The 20,000-nt window shown below is 39.4% G+C and overlaps 1 protein-coding gene across 1 annotated transcript in view; it reads right to left on the reverse strand.

The window, feature by feature from the left end:
• The window catches only part of LOC101863525 (DENN domain-containing protein 3), a 47,263-nt gene extending 33,808 nt beyond the window's left edge, over positions 1-13,455 (reverse strand). Inside the window, exons 1-9 of the mRNA XM_005103243.3 lie at positions 13,230-13,455; positions 11,551-11,874; positions 10,632-10,807; positions 8,045-8,235; positions 5,732-5,856; positions 4,219-4,364; positions 3,518-3,626; positions 2,178-2,375; positions 1,664-1,804 (exon numbers count right to left, since the gene is read on the reverse strand). Of these exons, the coding sequence (XP_005103300.3) occupies positions 1,664-1,804; positions 2,178-2,375; positions 3,518-3,626; positions 4,219-4,364; positions 5,732-5,856; positions 8,045-8,235; positions 10,632-10,807; positions 11,551-11,685 (1,221 nt within the window). The 5' untranslated portion in view covers positions 11,686-11,874; positions 13,230-13,455. The remainder of the gene's footprint in view (positions 1-1,663; positions 1,805-2,177; positions 2,376-3,517; positions 3,627-4,218; positions 4,365-5,731; positions 5,857-8,044; positions 8,236-10,631; positions 10,808-11,550; positions 11,875-13,229) is intronic.
• Between the last annotated feature and the right edge of the window lie 6,545 nt (positions 13,456-20,000).

Below are 20,000 nucleotides of genomic sequence, written 5' to 3' on the forward strand. Positions count from 1 at the left end.
CCCCCTCAAATCACACAATTTAGATCATTTTAGAGCCGGGCTTTGACTCTACCTGTCAGGGCTAACATATCCAAGCAGAAAGAATGAGATACTCCTTAATGTAATACTTTGCCATCACATCTCGCCGACCAGCAATGTTTACCAAAGATCGGACATAACAAGATGGTTTACTCCTCTTTTTGAGCCAATTAAAAAAGTGTCCTCAAAATTCAGGGGAGCCCTCTTCGAAAAAGCGTACCATTTGCGAAAAGTTACCCCATTTGAGTGAAAAAAATCAAAGTGAAACTAACAAGTTTTTGAATTAATAAGAACTCAAATTTCGGAAGAACGCTTTTTTAAAATGGTTACCCTAACAAAAAACCTGTTTTCTTTGTTTAATTTGACTTTAGGATGAGAGGCGAGAGGTCATTAAAATTTTTAAAAACTAAAACTCTGCAATGAACGAACCCGAACAGCTGACAAACAACAGTCGATCTGCGCATGCAAGGAGGAACTATTCCTATTCTTCTTCTTGAAAAACGAAAGAGAGCTTGAAAACTGCAGCGCCATCTGAAGCAATGAGTGGACTTCTACTGACAATTTTTTGTCAGAGTGAACCATCTTGTTATGTACGATCATTGTGTTTACCACCCTGTTTCTTTGGATTTTCCCCCCAAAGCCTTTGCTTTTGATGGCAAGTGTTTTGACTATATTATATGAGCCTTGTGATGGCAAACTCTTCTCACTAAGGTTCCCTGCATACGACAGTGAAGTGCCTAACTGCTACATCAATCACAGACGTCAGTCAGATCATTCAGGGGGTAGGCTGCTTTGATCCTGCCTGTCACAGCAACAGCAAACCCTGGCTGAATGGATGACTCCACTCTGGCAGAAGTACTCAGATACTTGATAACACAGACTTCTCAGTCTAGTTTTAGTAGAGGTTTTACGGCGTTCGCAGCTGCATAAAGTCATATGAGCACCAATAACAAACTTCTCAACATGAAAGTTGAACTCGTGTCTTTTGAGAGAAACGGCAAAGGGGTCTAACATCTTCGCCATAGACGCGGGGGAACACTACACTAAGAATCCCTTTTTATTTAGTAGAGGTTTTACAGCGCTCGCAACAGCATACGGTCATATGAGCGTCAAGGAGAGGATGTCAACAGAGAAGTCTTTACAGGGAATCAGCCCTTACTCTGCTCACCTCTCTTGCTTCAACAGCACAAAGTCTGTTTCACATTTCAAGGCATCCCGGAAATAGCGGGCCACAAAGGAAAATGACGATAGTAAGGATTAGGAAAGAAAAAGCAGCAGTTCCCTGTTGTAGATCTGGCACAGTTATGAGCATGACATTGACGAATCAGCCCAATTACAATTCTACTGTGCATAGGAATGAGAAATGTCCCTTCTTTGGGAATGGCCTAAAGATACTACAGTCAGAGGCACCGCCCTGGGGGGGTTAAGAATTCCTACAACAACGATAACAACAACAACAATACCAGCAACAACATCTACCAACATCCCCAACTTGTTCCAGAATCTTCAGGAGCTTTGAGTGACATCAAAAACAACAATAATAACAACAACAGCAATCACAAACAACAACTGCAACCACTAACCTGTTCCAACACCTGCAACAACAACAACAACAACAACAACAACCACCACCACCACCACTAACCTGTTCCACCACGTCGAGATGTTTAGAATGACAACCCATCATAAATGTGCCTGGAGCCTCCAGGAGCTCCAGTGATGACGCACTCAATATGGGCACATATGTGAACCGCCATATGAACGGCAGCACGTAGTACAGAAAACACTGGGGAGAAGAGAAGGAAAACATACCTGTGAGACCTAGACGGAGCCAACAGAAGTAGGGACTCTCTGTTGACAGAATCATTTATGTACTCTTCTTTTTTTCTTTTTCTTCTTCTTCTACTTGTTCTTGAAGAAGAAGAAGAAGAAGAAGAAGAAGAAGGAGAAGGAGAAGGAGAAGGAGAAGGAGAAGGAGAAGGAGAAGGAGAAGGAGAAGGAGAAGGAGAAGGAGAAAGAGAAGGAGAAGGAGAAGGAGAAGGAGAAGGAGAAGGAGAAGGAGAAGGAGAAGAAGAAGAAGAAGAAGAAGAAGAAGAAGAAGAAGAAGAAGAAGAAGAAGAAGAAGAAGAAGAAGAAGAAGAAGAAGAAGCAGTACCCACCTCCATAACTGTTGTGAGAAGAGCGTAGTTGAAGCTGACAAAGACGATCCTCTCCTCGCACAAGATGGCGGTGAACACCCGCAGGATGTCGTCCACCGGAAGGCACAGGAAGACTAGGTGCAAAGGGAGATCAATCACGGGTTTCTCGGGCCACTCGGACGGGAACATCGACACAGACAGGTTGTACATGCTCATTTCCTGCGGACATCACATACACACGGCAAACAGTTAGGAATCTACAAACACAGAGGTGTTATTTAATGTACAGTGTAAAGTGAATGGAGTTTGCTGTAGAGCGGGGTTTTATGCATTACACAAATGTTATTTATTATTATTTATTATCATTATTACTATTTAATAGGAATGGGCAGGCACAAAAAAAAGAAAGTTAGGAATCTTCATTTAGTCCATTTGTAAACAAAAACAATTAATATGAAAGTATATATTAGTCCACATGGCAATTATGATAATATTGATTATCAGATAATGTCAATATAGAAAGTGGTTAAAGCCTAGAAAGTTTGAAGTGCTGTACAGAGCAGAATTTTCATTCAATACAATTACTTACAGAGGTTAGTGTTGAAAAAAAAAGGGGCTGGGGACTTCTCTTATACTTATCATTCAAAAACACTCTGGCAATGAAAAAGAATTAAACTAGGACAACCCAAAAGGATTTTAAGTTCACATGTTTTCAGAAGAATTTTTAATATTTTTGTCAGTATATTAACTAACTGCATTCTGAGATCTGTGAATCAACTTTACCTCACAACATAAATGGAAAGCTCAACAAACTGGAAAAATTCCACCATTCTTTTTTGACATAATTTCATCTCATTTTCAATTTTGGCCGTTTAGTTCCCGCGACACCCAAAAGTATAAGTAAGCAGCAGATAAAAGTAAAAGGATAAAAGTAAAGTAAAGACTGTTTGGTGTAAGACTTCGACATATGCCATTTTGAAAAGCGACATATGTGAGACGTGCCGACAAAATGAGTTACTTCCCGCAGTCCACAAATGGAGACATTGGCCAAAATCGACATTAGGGTCAAATTTGTAGATTTTCATATTGATACCACATTCTTTAAATATAACAAGTCTTTTATTATTTCATACATATAAACTGTAAAAACTTCAGCTATAATAAGCATGATGTATCTATTTCAATAAGGCTTGAATCCCAGAAACAACTCGTTTTGTCAGCACCCTTCACATATGCCATTTTGCAAAGCGACATATGCGTAGTCTTACATGGAACCATCGCTTTAAACACACTAGAGGTAACGGGGGGTGGGGTTATAATACACTTTAGAAACTAGAAATCAGAGCGTGTTGCTCCATTACCACTATGACGTTGCCTGCAGGGGGCACAGGGGCCATGGTCATGGTGTAGGTGAAGTCCTTGATGAACTGAAACATTTCCTCCAGGTCTCGCTCCACGTGGCTGATCATGCTGGCGACAGAGGAAAATATTGTTGTGCTTTACATACACCGCTTGCGACAGAAAGTAACATACACAAAGTGTTTCTCAAACACAGGTCTTTAACTCTTTCACTACCGTGAGTCGTGTTTTAGTAATAGGAGAGGTTTTACGGCGCTCGCAACTGCATAAGGTCATACGAGCGCCAGAAGGTTAGAGGTGTTACAAGAGAGTAACAAACATAAAAAAGAAGACGGGGAGATAAGGACGAAAGATGTTTGATAGGAAAGAAAAAGCAAAACACACCAGAGCACCCACTGACCACCCACTCGTGTTACTCCCAACACTGGACCACAAGCCATGTTTCATGGTTCTTCACTTCCAGCTTTCAAAACCACACCTACTTTTGTAATAATCGAAATTGAAATCTCAGGCTGAAGAATGATCGTTTTTTAGCTACACATTGAGATAGGTCATTATTTTTCCTTTATTTCTATATGTGTCTGCCTCGCTCAACATCAGTCGAAAGATGCACTGTACAATCCCCAAAGTCCGGATCGGATGCGGGAGAACAACTTTACTTTTGACTATAGCTATGATTATTAAAAAAGCAAAGCTGGCGTACCAGGATAGACATTCCTTCATGGCGTAGAAGTAGGGGTACTTGGACACGAGCACACAGCACTGAGGGATGTAGCAGAAGGCCGTGTTCACGTCTGCCTCCACGCCGACCAGGGACTGCATGCTGTAGCTGATGGTCCCGTCCTCTTTCTGGACACATACAGCATCAGCATCATCATTGTCATCGTCATCATCATCATCGTAATAATAATAATAATAATAATAACAACAATAATAATAATATATATTACCAATAACGATAATAACAATAACAATAATTATAATATACAATATCAACAATAATAATAACAATAACAACAATAATTATTATATAATATCAATAATGATAATCAAATATAATAATCATGATCACAATCATCATCATAAAAATAATCATAATACTTATAATATCGACGATAGATAGTAATATTAGTATTTGCATAGCGTAAATTTTTGCTCAACAGCAAGCTCCAAGTGCTTTACAATCTTCTCCGAATAAATAATAGCAGTCATAAAAATTATGACGATTATAATCAGAATAGTAATAGCTAGCATTTATTTAGCGCTTTTTCACACAGAGAGTGAATATCAAACCACTATCAACCACCTTCAAATACCACTTCTTGGCACTTACAGGCTTCTTTTTTTATTTTTAGTAAGAGTTTTACGGCAACTTGCAACAGAATAAGGTCATATAAGAGCCTAAGATTAGAGGTGTTTCAAAAGTTACAAGAGAGTAACAAACACAAAAAAGAAGGAGGAGAGATCAGGAAGATAGATGTTTGATAAAAAAGGAAGAGCTAACCACACAAGAGCCCCCACCAACCACCCGCATTTAATTAAAGACTTTCTGTTCCAAACAAGAGAAGTTTGTGAGCATTGCAGTCTATCGTAGTTCTGTTGTGCCAAGTATTACAACGCCTGAAACAGCACGTTTGCTTTTTTTATTCAGTAGAGGTTTTACGGCGCTCGCAATTGCATAAGGTCATATGAGCGCCAAAGGGTGGATGTCAACAGAGAAGTCTTTACAGTCTTTACAGGGAATCGGGCTTATCTGCTCACCTCTCTAGCTTCAACAGCACAAAGTCTGTTTCGACTTTCAAGGCACCCCGGAAATAGCGGGTCACAAGAGTGTGACAAACATACACAAGGAGTAGAGGAAAATGACAATAGTAAGGATTAGGAAAGAAAAAGCAGCAGTTCCCTGTTGTAGATCAGGCAGTGTCATGAGCGTGACATTGATGAATCAGCCCAATTACAATTCTACAATGCATGAAGGAGAAATATCCCCCCTTTGGGAACGGCCTAGACACTTCAGTCAGTGGAACTGCCCCGGGGGGTAGGCACAGTTATGAGCGTGACATGATGAATCAGCCCTTTTACAATTCTACTGTGCATCAACGAGAAATGTCCGCCCTTTGGGAACGACCTAAAGCCACTTCAGTCAGTGCCACCATTCCGGGGGGGGGGGGGGGGGGGGGGGGGGGGGGGCAGCATGTCTGTGACCCATGACCCACCTTCTCGAGTTTGTACGGCTTGTAAAACGTGAGGCAGGCAGCGTACGTCTTGCTCCCGGACACATCCGTCAACACCAGAAAGTGGATGTTGCTGTCCGGCTTATCTCTGGACACATGAACGTTTTCTGCAGGCCAAAAAAAAAAAAAAAAGGAAAAAAAACTCATAATTGTTGCCCGCTGAACACATGAATATTTTCTGTTGGAAAAAGCTCATAATTGTTGGCCGCTGAACACATCAATATTTTCTGTTGGAAAAAGCTCACAATTGTTGGCCGCTGAACACATCAATATTTTCTGTTGGAAAAAGCTCATAATTGTTGGCCGCTGAACACATAAATATTTTCTGTTGGAAAAAGCTCATAATTGTTCGCCGCTGAACACATAAATATTTTCTGTTGGAAAAAGCTCATAATTGTTGGCCGCTGAACACATAAATATTTTCTGTTGGAAAAAACTCATAATTGTTGGCCACTGAACACATAAATATTTTCTGTTGGAAAAAACTCATAATTGTTGGCCGCTGAACACATAAATATTTTCTGTTGGAAAAAGCTCATAATTGTTCGCCGCTGAACACATAAATATTTTCTGTTGGAAAAAGCTCATAATTGTTGGCCGCTGAACACATAAATATTTTCTGTTGGAAAAAACTCATAATTGTTGGCCACTGAACACATAAATATTTTCTGTTGGAAAAAGCTCATAATTGTTGGCCGCTGAACACATAAATATTTTCTGTTGGAAAAAACTCATAATTGTTGGCCACTGAACACATAAATATTTTCTGTTGGAAAAAGCTCATAATTGTTGGCCGCTGAACACATAAATATTTTCTGTTGGAAAAAACTCATAATTGATGGCCACTGAACACATAAATATTTTCTGTTGGAAAAAGCTCATAATTGTTGGCCGCTGAACACATAAATATTTTCTGTTGGAAAAAGCTCATAATTGTTGGCCGCTGAACACATAAATATTTTCTGTTGGAAAAAGCTCATAATTGTTGGCCGCTGAACACATAAATATTTTCTGTTGGAAAGAAACTCATAATTGTTGGCCACTGAACACATAAATATTTTCTGTTGGAAAAAACTCATTATTGTTGGCCGCTGAACACATAAATATTTTCTGTTGGAAAAAACTCATAATTGTTGGCCGCTGAACACATAAGATATTTTCTGTTGGAAAAAACTCATAATTGTTGGCAAACTGAACACATAAATATTTTCTGTTGGAAAAAATTCATAATTACTGGTCATTGGAGATAACAACTTAAGATCAAAGTTTACAAATAGCAAATAAATAGGGATAGAGAACTAAATTCCATGGTAAAATTCTGCTATACCCATTAATTATTCACAGAGTTCCTCTGACCTTTATCGAGTACAGAGGAAAAAATAGAGAGAGAAAAAAAACCCCACACACACAGAAGAGGTAGTAAACAAGTTTTCAAAAATGTATCTATTTAGCTAGAGTAAGTCTTACAGAAAGTGTGTTTCGTGTACACAAAGGATTGAAATGAAAACTAACAAAGGCAAAGTCTCATTTACCTTGTGAGAAAAAGAAAAGACAAGCAATATGGAGACTTTTCAGAAAAGTGCTGGACAGAAAAAAGCAATAAATAGCTCAGAAATATAGTTATCAAAAAGAATTTTAAAAAGAAAACTAAGACTTTCATTGTTCCCCTTCTGGCAGTATCCGCATAAGAATCAGTTGAAAGACCAGAAATGGTCTTCATTGAACTACGCCTAGAGGGAAATAATCTAAGGAAACCCAGCACCCGGTTATGCAAATCTTACTGATTTAAAGTTCAGTAATTTTGGTCTTAGGTAATCAAAATCTGAGAAACAAGTTATTGACTTAGACTAGAAGTAGTAAGATTTCTCTATAAGCAATATAACTCTTCATGTTTCGTTATGTAACAGAGATATAGTTTTTATGCCCAATTCTTACATCTCACTGAAAAAATAGATAAGTGCTGTGTGTGTGAGCATGTATATGGCTATGTGTGCAAATGTTTATATGTGAGTGTGCGTGTGTGTGGTTGAGTGTGTGGTTGTGCGTGAGTTCATGCACACGTGTGTGAGGTTGTGTGTGTGTGTGTGCGTGTGTGTGTGTGTGCGTGCGTGTGTGTGAGTGCGTGTGTGCGTGTGTGTGTGTGCGTGCGTGCGTGCGTGCGTGTGTGTGCGTGCGTGCGTGCGTGCGTGTGTGTGTGTGTGTGTGTGTGTGTACATGAGTACGATGAGTATGTATACAGATCAGTGCGCGGAGTAGGGAGGAGCCTATAGACATCAAAGGAACAGGGAGTCGAACCTGGGAAACAAAAGGTGGTGATGGTCTCTATGGTGTCTTTGGAGAGTGGGAGATCCATGACATTCTTAGAGGAGCTGCTGGAAGACTCATTCTTGCTGAGGTGCTGTTTGATCACTGCTGGGTTTATCGACAACGTCCGCTTTGCTAAAGACTTTTTGCCCTGTAGGGGGCGCTGTTCCATAGACTGGGTCCTGAGAGAATATATACATACATACATATATTATATATATAATAGCTGGGTATCCAGTTTGATGAACGGCCTCAAAAAAATCGGTCGTCAAGTCATTGTGGGATCAGTGCGCACTGCATGTGAATGGAGGCCTCACTTGTTGACAATGGTGTCTAAGAAGACGGACCTTCCCAAGATAAGATCTAAATGAAACTAATGAAAAACTGAACATTAAACTACAATGACTTCAGACTCCTAAATATAACGGTGCACCCTTTAAATGATTCTGTACCACTATTAATTTTTTCAAATTCTACAATTAAGTGGTTTGAAAGTTTTAGGTGACTAAAATCATGAACTTTCACAAATATAATACATATAGATATACATATACAGTCAAACGTCGTTGTACCGCTCCCCATTGTACTACCATCCCGGCTTACATTACTGCCAGGTTTTGCCATAGTACGAAAAGAATCCATTATATAAATAAACATAGTATTTGCGACTTTACACCCCCAACCGCCTACTGTCTATGTTGTACAGCCCTCATTAAGCTACTGCAAATTTACCGTGTTGTACCGCCTGCGAACTGGCCGCCAGAAGCACACAGTATATACTAGGTTAAAAAACGGCACATAGCACATCCACCGGGTAGTTGCTTGACAATCTTTCACACACAAGTCTCTGCGGCCTAGGTCTAGACCAAATGCTTTTCGCTAATTTGTTCCAGCCCTGCCCATCCTATCTCCGCACCTTTGTCTTGCATAGATTTCAGACAATATGGATAGATCTACAATGATGTAGTGCGTTGCAAGCAAATACAATATATTGAGTAATGTAGAAGAGTACAATAAAAATAAAACAATTTTGTAATTCAGCATCAAGTTTCGCTCCCTGCGTGAATCGGACTAAATTTGATGAGTTGATTATGAAAATGCTATCATTTACAAAATAGGCCTTGGCCAATATTTTAAAGAAACCAAACTGGAGTTAAATTTGAATGCTGCCGCCTGGAGAAACTTTAAAGGAACCCCGCCATCTCGTCACCAGATATCAGCTGCATAACTTACAGGCTGGCGAATGCCCCAGGGGCTTTTATTTAGCGAGGACTCACGCTCAAGGGTAAGTGACAGATGAAAGGAAGAAAACTCAGTACTTCATCTAGTGATTATAAACAAGTTCCCTTGACGTTGGGCAGTCGGTGCTACATGTATTTAACAGGGGACATGAAAACTTCGATGTACCGCAAACTTCGATGTACCGCCAACTTCATGCTCGTCCCAAGGTAGACGGTAGAACGGAGTTTGACTGTATATATATATATATATATATATTTATATATATATACAGTAGTTTCCGCCTAAGATCCCGGTGCTCAGGAGCAAGGATATGCGGGATCTAAGGCGAACCGGGATCTTAACAGACGAACCCAGGGAAGAATCTATGGTGACCCATGTTAAGGCTTACAATCGATAAAATGGTCTCCCTTCACTCTAAAATGAACTGACATGACCCCTTGGTGGGTTTATGACATATGGCGAGCAAAGAGTGGCTGATCTTTGACGCGACGGACAGTTTATTGATCTCAAATTTTCACTCTCGATTGATCGGCTGTGCCCGCCCGGGTTTTTGTTCCGCAAAATATGATCTGAAATGCGGAATCTTAGCCGAATGTAGACCTTCAGAGTGAATCAGAGTGAGATCTTTGTGGTGACTTTTGTATAGTAAAAATTCTGTTTTCTTAAAACAGCCGGATCTTAAGCGGAGGGATCTTAGGCGGAGACTACTCTATATATATATTATGTTTTAGTACCAGTTTTACAGCACTTGCAGAACAATTAACACTTTCTACCCATGCAGGGCGAGGAGCGTGCAACACTTGTTCCCACGGACCAGGATGTAGATGAGGTACATCAGAACTACATCTGTGTCTCGACAAAAATAACCCAACCCATTATCAAAATTTCAGCACAAGATTCAAATCTGGAACTCTGGAAAATATGACGAAATAAGAAGCTTTTTAAATTTATAAGGCTGAAGTTCGGGTTTTAACTATGGTACAAAAAGAAATTTCCCCAAAAGTACTTAGTGCAAAATAGGTTCAGTGAGGGTAACAGATGGAAAAGTGAAGGCCGAGGAAGTTATGTATACAGCATTCAAAATAATCCTTTCTTCATTTACAATTTTAAACTTCTGCCTTAGGATAAGAAATAGCAAGAACAATGCAAATTTGAATTAAACCTTCTGGCACATATCAATGAACAAAATACACACACATGCACACACATATGCACGTACACACGCACATACAAAGATACACACACACCCAAGACATTATCTAAAGGGATGAAAGCTTAGCATAAGGCACGACGAGACACAAGCTCACACACACATCAGATCTGCCCGAGACAATACCTCAAAGTGTGAAAACTGTTCATCACCGCCAGTGATTCAGGAGAAGGGGGATAACTCGGATCCTCCATAAGGTACGGCTGGAAGACCAAAGCCTTGAAGGCAGACACTGCAGCCAGGACTTGAGCCTCGTACTCGTCATAAAACAGTCGGCTGAACAAGTCTTCACCATCGTCACTCTGAGGGATCAAAGACGTATTGAGCTGAATATTTAAATTTCCCCCAAAATACAGAATAGCATGCACTTTGCGAAAACATATAACATAGCGAAACACGAATAGAGTAAACAGATTTCCAGGTCCCCAATTTTTTTTCACTGAAATTTCTGAGTATTTAAATTTAAAACAAATACAAGGCAAAATTAGTACTTTTGAAAAGTGTCATCCTGCCAATTTCGCTATGTGCATGCTACACAGTATATCTTTTCGAATAGTTTTACTTCTCCAAGACCTAAAGTAAAGCCAAAGGAGCTTAATAAAATTGTATCATGTTTTTTTTTCTTCAAAGACATAGATCTATTGAACAAATCTTGTTTTTGCCAAATGACACATATATATTGCAATGAAACTGCAATAATCACAATGTATTGTTCTCCTGACTAACCGTACAAACCAAAATTATGAATAAATAATAAAGGTCTATTCTAATGTGCATAATATAGTGAATAGAGCCAGAAATGAAAACGAAGTCGGTTTGTACCTCCTTCAGCACCCAAATTCACAGAATCTTCAACATTTAATCAATGAATATGACAGTCTTGATGTATATCACAAAAAAAAAAGGAATTAAAAGCTGCAATTAAATCAATCACATATCAGTGAACATGATAATGTTGGTATAGATCATCATCTAAGCAAAAAAATGGGGAGTTGAAAGCTGGAATTAAACCAATCAATATAAACAAGTAGACTACAAAACTCACATCATTATCTTTTTTCACAGGGACCAGACCCGTGTTCTCGTCCAGCCCCACCACCAGCATCAGCTCGGCAAATCTGTTGTAGAGGGTGATGGCCGTTCCCCGACTGGGCTCCGCTCCACCTCCTTTCTCTGACATTTTCTCTTATTCTTTTATCTCTCCTCACTTTCAGTTACTTATAAAGGCACAAAGGCTGCACTTGAAAGTTTGCTCTCCAATCACATCTCACAAGTTATAAATCTCGGCATGCGTTAACACATCCAGGACCCCAGTGTCAAGTTGGAGCTGCCATTTGCTACTCAGGTTTTTCATCAGTGCCAGCGGAACCTGTGGAAAAAATATTTGTGAGGGATCATGGTGAAATCAGGCACTCGTCAAAATAATGAAATCCGAGAAATCATCATTTTTCGGTCAGTTTGGAATTTTTAAAACGAATTTTTGCTTTTTGGCTCAACGTTTTGTATGTCATATTCAAAAACACTTTTATGTGTGGATTTTTATTTTAAAAACGTTTAACAGTACAACAAATGTAAATCTGCATGAGTTTCTCAGGACTCCTAAAAGCTAAGAAAGTCACCAAACTCTGACGCCATTTACTCGCTAATTTTACTTCTGAAACCAGGCGATCCCACCTCCTTCAATCTCAAGTACCTCGACTTCTATTCAAGGTAAATGGATATATATTTGTTTAATCGACAGCAAGGCAAATGAACAACCTTTAAGATGATACCAATAACTCCACATGCCCAAAAATTGACAAGTGCCTGATTCCACTGTCACTGTGTCGTGGCACATTGTAAAAACGAAGTGGCTAGCCGTACTTAGATCTAGGTTTGGCCCTATCGACTCAAGCCTGTTAAGTACACAGGTCTCATTAGATCTAGATCTAGTAATTATTCAGGTTCAAATACATGCAAGTCAGTAAGGCACCTTTTGGTTTTGTCTGAAATACTAATACTTTAGGCATTGCAAACTAAAAATTTCATTTTTACAATTCAGCCATCAATATTAAGTACGGCTAGCCTGACAGTCTAGCCGTCCTTAAGTACGGCTAGCCTGGCTGTCTACCCGTACTTAAGTACGGCTAGACTGCCAGTCTAGCCGTACTTCTTATCTTAGGCCCTATTAACATTAGAAAACAGGAGGTTTAAAATACATGCACTGTCATTAAGGCACCTAGTTTCGTCTCAAATACAAATACTTTTAGTACTGCACGCTAAAAATGTATATTTACAATTCAGTAGGCCTATTTTTTGTAAATGGTCAGTCAAGCCATCATATTAAGAAGGCAGTCTAGCCGTACTTAAGTACGGCTAGACTGCCAGTCTAGCCGTCATTAAGTACGGTTAGCCTCTTCCTTGTAAAAAACGCATTGCGGCTTTCCTTAACCCCCTTTACGAAACGCATCAAATAGAAGCAATATATCATGCAGAATATTAACAGCCTATGAAGAACAGCGTTCGTCATCATGGTCCTTGCGTTTCGCAAGACGTGACGAACGCTGTACTTTACAACAGCAGCATCTTGGATCCTTCATCATATATATAATAAGGAAAAATGACGAATGGCATACACACACGTCATATAATTCCTTAGATGAAGAATTATCAAAATAGGTTCATTTATTTTGATTTAATTAGGCAGTTTAGTAGTGATGTGCACGTCATTCTCAGATTTCATACCACAAGAGTTGTTTGGGCCAAGAGCACGGGTCTTGATCAAAACCTTCTCATATTATATATTACTTCATCATAAAAGTTAGAGAGCTGAGCAAAAATGAATGGATTTAGAATCTAGTAGAAGGAGTGTGGAAATGAGACACTCCGGGTACCGACACTCCTACATTCTAAATTAAGGCCACCTCTATTCTCACCCGGAGTGAGAATAGTGCAGGCGAGTCTTGTGGCTATTCTCACCCGGTGCGCGTTCACCAAATTTTGCGCTCACCCTAAACCACAGAATTCTACACTGTGATAACAGAAAAATTGTAGAATTCTGTGCCGTGAACAAACGTTCCATTACAATTGTAGCCTACTAAAAGTAGTAAAAGCGTACAATTTTGTCTGTGGGCAGTGGAGAGAGAGAGAGAGAGAGAGAGAGGAGTAGCGCGAGAATTTCCGGGCAAAACAAAATGGCGACCCGCATAGTTCGGCTCGATTCGAAAAGTTAAATAGCCGTTGCATCTTTGTAGACAACCAAATTTATTTACTTTTGTGTTTTAACATCATTTTTTAACTTTGTTTTGGTCAATTTGAACGTCCACACCGATAGACAGTATTCAGAAAGAGACGGAGAGAGAGAGAAGAGGGGAGGAGTTGATCTTGCGAGAACTTCCGGGCGGGTGAGAATAGCCACTTTCTAATTAATCCTGAAAGATTCATGAATAGATCTAGATCTAGATCTCTATCACCGCTGCAACTAATCTACATCTAGATTCTACTTCTGTTGACCGTTAGAGCTGGAACTTTTCAGTAGGGGATGGGGACTGGTGGCGGGGGACGGAGAGAGATCTAGATTAGATCTTGTTATAAAATACGATTAACAGCCAAGGAAAATTCAAATTTATCCTATTTTTGTCGGTTTATCGTCGTGTGTTACGTTCTATAATGCACTTCCTTTCCTAACCAAACCTACCTGAAAGCCTACAAGTACAAGTAATAATCCTAACAACCGTAACGAATCGAAAGTTGGTCATGAGAACAAGATGTGAGAGTTAGGCTACCTCTCCTGAAAACAATATTCGAGAATAAACGCAAGATGTTAATTCATCGAATACCTCGTCGGTAATTTTTTTCTTCGCTATTTATTCTTTCATACAAAAATAAGGGTTTAAAATCAAACATATTATAGCTCAATTATGGGGACAAAGGTCTTGCTTTCCCTTAAAATCAGCAGCATATCCTAATTGAAACATTGAACTCATCATTCTCTCTCTCTCTCTCTCTCTCTCTCTCTCTCTCTCTCTTTCTCAAGGGGTTTTTATACCCATACCCCCCCCCACATCGCTAACTTATAACCTATGAATTGTCCCATTCTAGAGTGGACCAGTTCGTTAAGCTCTTGCACTGGTAGAACTGGGCGGTTATAGATCTAACGGGTGTGCTGGTGTGGTTTGCTCAAGGAGATAAAAAGTAATGGAGGATGCTCTGTGGGCGGCACCGCACGCCTGATAGGGGCCCTCTCTCGCGGCGGAACTGTGGTCTACCTGCGCTGCGCTCACGTAATGAAATCTAGATAAAAAAGATGGTTTTATTCCGAGATTAGGCAAGTCAATTTAAAAAATGCCTTCCACCTGCGTTGTGTTTAAGTGTAAGAACCGATATAATGCTGCAGTGGACAGAAGTTTTCACAGCTGTTGTTTTCCTTAAAAAAAAATCTGAATGAAAGTGTTTTTATGCCCCCAGCGACACAAGTTAGATCATTAACTTTAATAAGAGGCTGGCTGCGGCGCCACCTGCCAAGGCCAACCCGGGCAGAAAGGGGTACACTGTAACAACACCCCAGAAGAAAGACCGAGAAACTTAATTTTTTTTTAATGTTCTTATTCGTGTGTGTGTGTGTGTGTGTGTGTGTGTGTGTGTGTGTGTGTGTATGTGTGTGTGTTTGTGTGCGTGTGTGTATTTGTATACATACTAAACATTTTAATTAAAGTGTATAATATATTGGTTTCCATTGTGTGTGTAAATTAGATGCTATGCGCAGCATACCTTTATTTTGACGGGACAAAATCTAGAGTCTAGGTTTCTATATGTATCTTATTTTCATATATATATATTTACTAATCATATAACACACCTTAGCGTGTTGAGTTCAATCAGTCAGTCAGACTTGTTTTATGTTTTTAAGCCCCTTCATCTCCTAATTACTGTAAGTCTGCTGTTGTCTAAATGTAGGTATCGATCGAGAGGCTCCATTAAAATATGAAATCAATACCCAACAATAATAGTGATGAATATCTTCTATTTTAAAGAAACACTAAACCATATCAGATGAAGGGAGGGTGTAGGGTGGATGGATAAGAGTTTGAGTCTTGTTTGATAGAACTATACTCGGTTTGGATCTAGATCTATTGTTGTGGTCTTCACCTAAGATCCCACAATTTATAATTCCGGTCCACTTAAGATTTCGCTGTTCAAAAATAAACCAAACAAAGCAACAATAAATTTTACTGCACTAGTCGTTATAAATTACCCCCCTCTGAAGTGTGAAGGGACTAAAAACGCTGCTTTCCCTATCGTACTTTACTGAACAAACAAAAAACCTTCAAGGGTCATCCATGCTCATGCATGGGATCACATCTCCGCTCTAAATCTTGATGCGAGGTAAACGTTTGCTCCAAACGCAAGGATTTTACGACAAAGGAATCACGCCCAGGTGTGAACTCCTCATCGACGCCTTTGATTTTGCCGAACACCGAACTCGCAATAAGAGCTCCATACCCATGTCTAGAATCATGCAGTCATATCTTCAATTCAGTTTTAAAAAATACATTTTTCATCATTTCTTATTATAATTGAATCTTTTAGCGTCATGAAAGATGATCTTTATAATGTATGTTTGATAATTTTATGATACTTGCATAAGTTTTTTTTTTCTTATTTTGCCGATCTTCTTGATTTTTAAACTATATACAACGTAAAACTCTTAAATAATTGAAAAGTCCCTGGGCTTTCTCAGTTGCCTTGAACAGTTCGTATCACACACAGAATTTAATTTTTTTTTCTCCCTGTCATTCTTTCCGTCATCCCGTCAGTTGATCACAATCTCTCTCTCTCTCTCTCTCTCTCTCTCTCTCTCTCTCTCTCTCTCTCTCTTTCTCTCTCTCTCTCTTTTATTTAATTTTTCCCATTCTCCTTCGTCCCTTCCCAAGGCCCGCCCCTCCTCTTTAATCCCAGCCCCATCCCCTCTTCCTTGCGTGCATTTCCCCACCCCGCCCACCCCCACAATGTGGCCCAGCCCGATAAGATTCTATAAAAAGAAACGCCACAGTTCGTGATTTAGCCCACAGTCGGCGGCCATATTTGATCCCCACCGCGGCGTACTGCTCGTGGCGCCGCGAAGAGAGAGAGGAGGCTCCATTAGTTCTAAACTCCTTGGGTTTGCTCCTTATAATTTCCCATCAAACATATAATAATAATAATATCTCTATAGTCCTTATAATATTATTTTCTCCTCCTCATTTTCGTGCTTGTCACAATCTCGTAGCATCTCTAATCTTCGACACTTATAATATTATTATGATTTTATGCTTAGCAAGTGCCGCGTAAAAGTCTTACTAAAACTAACTAAAGGATGATGTATTTGCGTTGTATGCTTTATCTAATCCTTTGGGAAGCTGTTGGCTTTGTAATTAACGTACATGAATGTGTGTGTGGATCAGGTGGGTCGGTGGCAAGCACCTTACTCGGTGGGAAAAGGGGTGGGGGGTGTCTTTGACTTTCTGCGTATTATTGTTGTTATCGTAGTGGTGATGCTTTTAAAAAGATTTTTTTCGATCATTTATTCTTGATAAGATTTTTATTAGACCGATAATTTTTTATTCGACTGACGTCGTCAAATAATAATAATAATAATGGATTGCATTTATATAGCGCATACTTATGCAATGCTCTATGCGCTTAACATGATACATATTATGGATTTACAAATCAATTTTAAAGGTACAGTGTTACATACTCGTGCAAACACATATCCACTCACGCACGCACCACACACACATACATACACACACACACACATACGTACATATTCACATACACACATACGAACTCACAACGATCTACAGCTTGGATGGATTCTGTCTAATCGAAACATGATGAAAATAGAAATGCTTTTAGTTTCTTCTTAAAAATTTCAAGATTTTCTGCTTCTCTGATAGTTTTTGGAAGCCTATTCCAAACAAGTGGGGCAAAATATGAAAAAGAGCGTTGGCCATATGATTTGTAATTTATTTTAGGCTTAACAAGGGTTGTTTTGTCGCTTGATGATCTGAGCGTTCTAGGAGGCACATAGGGTGTTAAAAGTGTTTTAGATAGTCCGGTGATAAATCATTTAAGCACTTGTAGCAAGTTAAACAGATTTTATGATACGCTCTTTCACTGGGAGCCAGTGTAATGCTTTTAAAATAGGAGTCACATGATCATGCTTTAGTTTTTTTAGTAATTATTTTGGCAGCAATATTTTGTACTCTTTGTAGTTGTTGTAACTGTTCATCAGGTACACCAGCCAGTAAGGAATTGCAATAATCAATCCTTGACAATATAAGTGATGTTATTAAAGTTTTGGTGACACAGAATTTAACAGATAGATATTTTCTAATGCTCCCTATTTTCTTCAGCTGGAGATATAGATTTTTACAAAGATTGGATACATGGTATTTCATTGACATATCTTTATCTAGCACCACACCTAATTCTTTTATTTTAGTTTGGGCTGATATTTCGTGGCCATTGATGTTTATTCTGATATTGTCGGTTTCATTGCATGCGCTGCTACGAAGAAATAATATTTCGGTCTTATCCTCATTTAATTTTAATTTATTCTTGAACATCCATTTTCTTATATCACTGATACATCTGGCGATTCTGTCTATGAGATTGTGTACATTGTCAGTTGTAGTGAATCCATACAGCTGTGTATCGTCTGCATAAAGATGGTAATGGTCATTATTGATGACAGACTTTGCGTGTACATTGTAAAGATGACAGGACCAAGGACCGAACCCTGAGGAACTCCGTACTTTAGAGGTAACCTATCTGACACATCATTGCCAATATTCACTGACATAAATCTAGCCGCATTCGACACTCAGTAGGCCTTTGATTCTATTACTTCATTTCTCATTAATTTTAGATTTTGTCTCTGCACTTAACATCAATATATCAACGTATAAATAATATAAACTGTAACAAGAGAAAGAGACCCGAGAACCAATGTGAAATTCTGTTAAAATTCTCTAATTAAGGGCCAATAGTTCTAAATCTGTGTGGTTCGTTGGATCTAGACTGTGATCACAGATTATTAATCATTGGAAACACTTCTAGATCGATCGCCACAAATTTTTCGGCGTTTAAGTATAGGTCTTGAATCTATATTCTACTCGGAGACTTAATATGCCGTTATGAGACAAGGCAAACTAAGCTGATATCAAGATTACATAATTGCAACCAATAATTGCTGTAGAGTAAGAAAGAAGGTATGTTTGGTTGCGTCCATCTCTCTCTCTCTCTCTCTCTCTCTCTCTCTCTCTCTCTCTCTCTCTCTCTCTCTATCTATCTATCTATCTATCTATCTATCTCTCTCTCTTGTTCTTTTTAACTTCCAGTGAAGCATAGGCTATCAACAACATTTCTCCAGCGAAGCCTGTCCTGTGCATCTTTTTCTAGATGTTTCCATGATGTCCCTGCCTTTTCCATTTCCGCATCCCCTCGCCTCCATGTCATCTTTCGTCTTCCTTTCTTGCATTTTCCTTGTGGATTCCACGTCAAAGCCTGAGTTGCGTCCATAGATGTGTCTAAAAAGGAAACAACTCTATAGTTGCGTCAGGTTGTTGATGTTTTTGGTTTGTTTTGCATTTCTTGTACAAGTTTTACCCCCTCATCAGCTCAAATAAGATCAAGGAGGTGGGCTTCAACCTCGTCCTTGGCTTCAACCTTGCCTGCCAGGGCCAACCGAGGCTGAGAGGGATACAGAGAGAGAGAGAGAGAGAGAGAGAGAGAGAGAGAGAGAGAGAGAGAGAGAGAGAGAGAGAGAGAGAGAGAGAGATAAGGACAGACAATTGGTACAATCATCAGGTCCGTGTCACCTGTTACTGTGGTCTGTTGGGGCGGCCCCGGGAGAGGACCGTCGCTACTGACCCACCACACCACCCACATCCCAACCGAGGTACTGAGCAAAGTCAACGAGAGAGAGGAGAGAGAGAGAGAGAGAGAGAGAGAGAGAGAGAGAGAGAGGGGGGGGAGTGGAGACTTGGCAGTGTGGCCTCTATATCTACAAGACACTTAACCCGATCAGAAACATGGGTTGGCACGTTTTAAAAAAAAACTTTCAAAAATCGTCAGTTTCTTTAAAAGACAAGGAGAGTTTTCTCGAAAACCAAACAAATATACACACCAATGAAACCTAACTGCAATGCCCACTTTTGAAATTCCCGAAATCTGGGTTAGCCCGCTTGTTCTTAAAAGTGACCATTTATTTTATCAACAACCAAGGACCTTCAGTCGACTACAATATCCTTCCCTCTCAAATGGGTTGGATGCTTGTTTGTTTGTTTGGTGGGTTTCTGTTGTTGTTGTTGTTGTTGTTGTTGTTGTTGTTGTTGTTGTTGTTTTGTGTTATTTTTGTGTATTTTTTGTTTTGTTTTGTTCTTTAAATAGGCTTTTGTCAGATAGAAGCGTAATCAAAGTACATGTGCTTAATTAAGCTTAGCTACAAGGCTGTGACAAATCTATGTC

The sequence above is a fragment of the Aplysia californica genome, unplaced genomic scaffold, assembly GCF_000002075.1.
Source record: "Aplysia californica isolate F4 #8 unplaced genomic scaffold, AplCal3.0 scaffold00364, whole genome shotgun sequence".
Lineage (NCBI taxonomy): Eukaryota > Metazoa > Mollusca > Gastropoda > Aplysiida > Aplysiidae > Aplysia > Aplysia californica.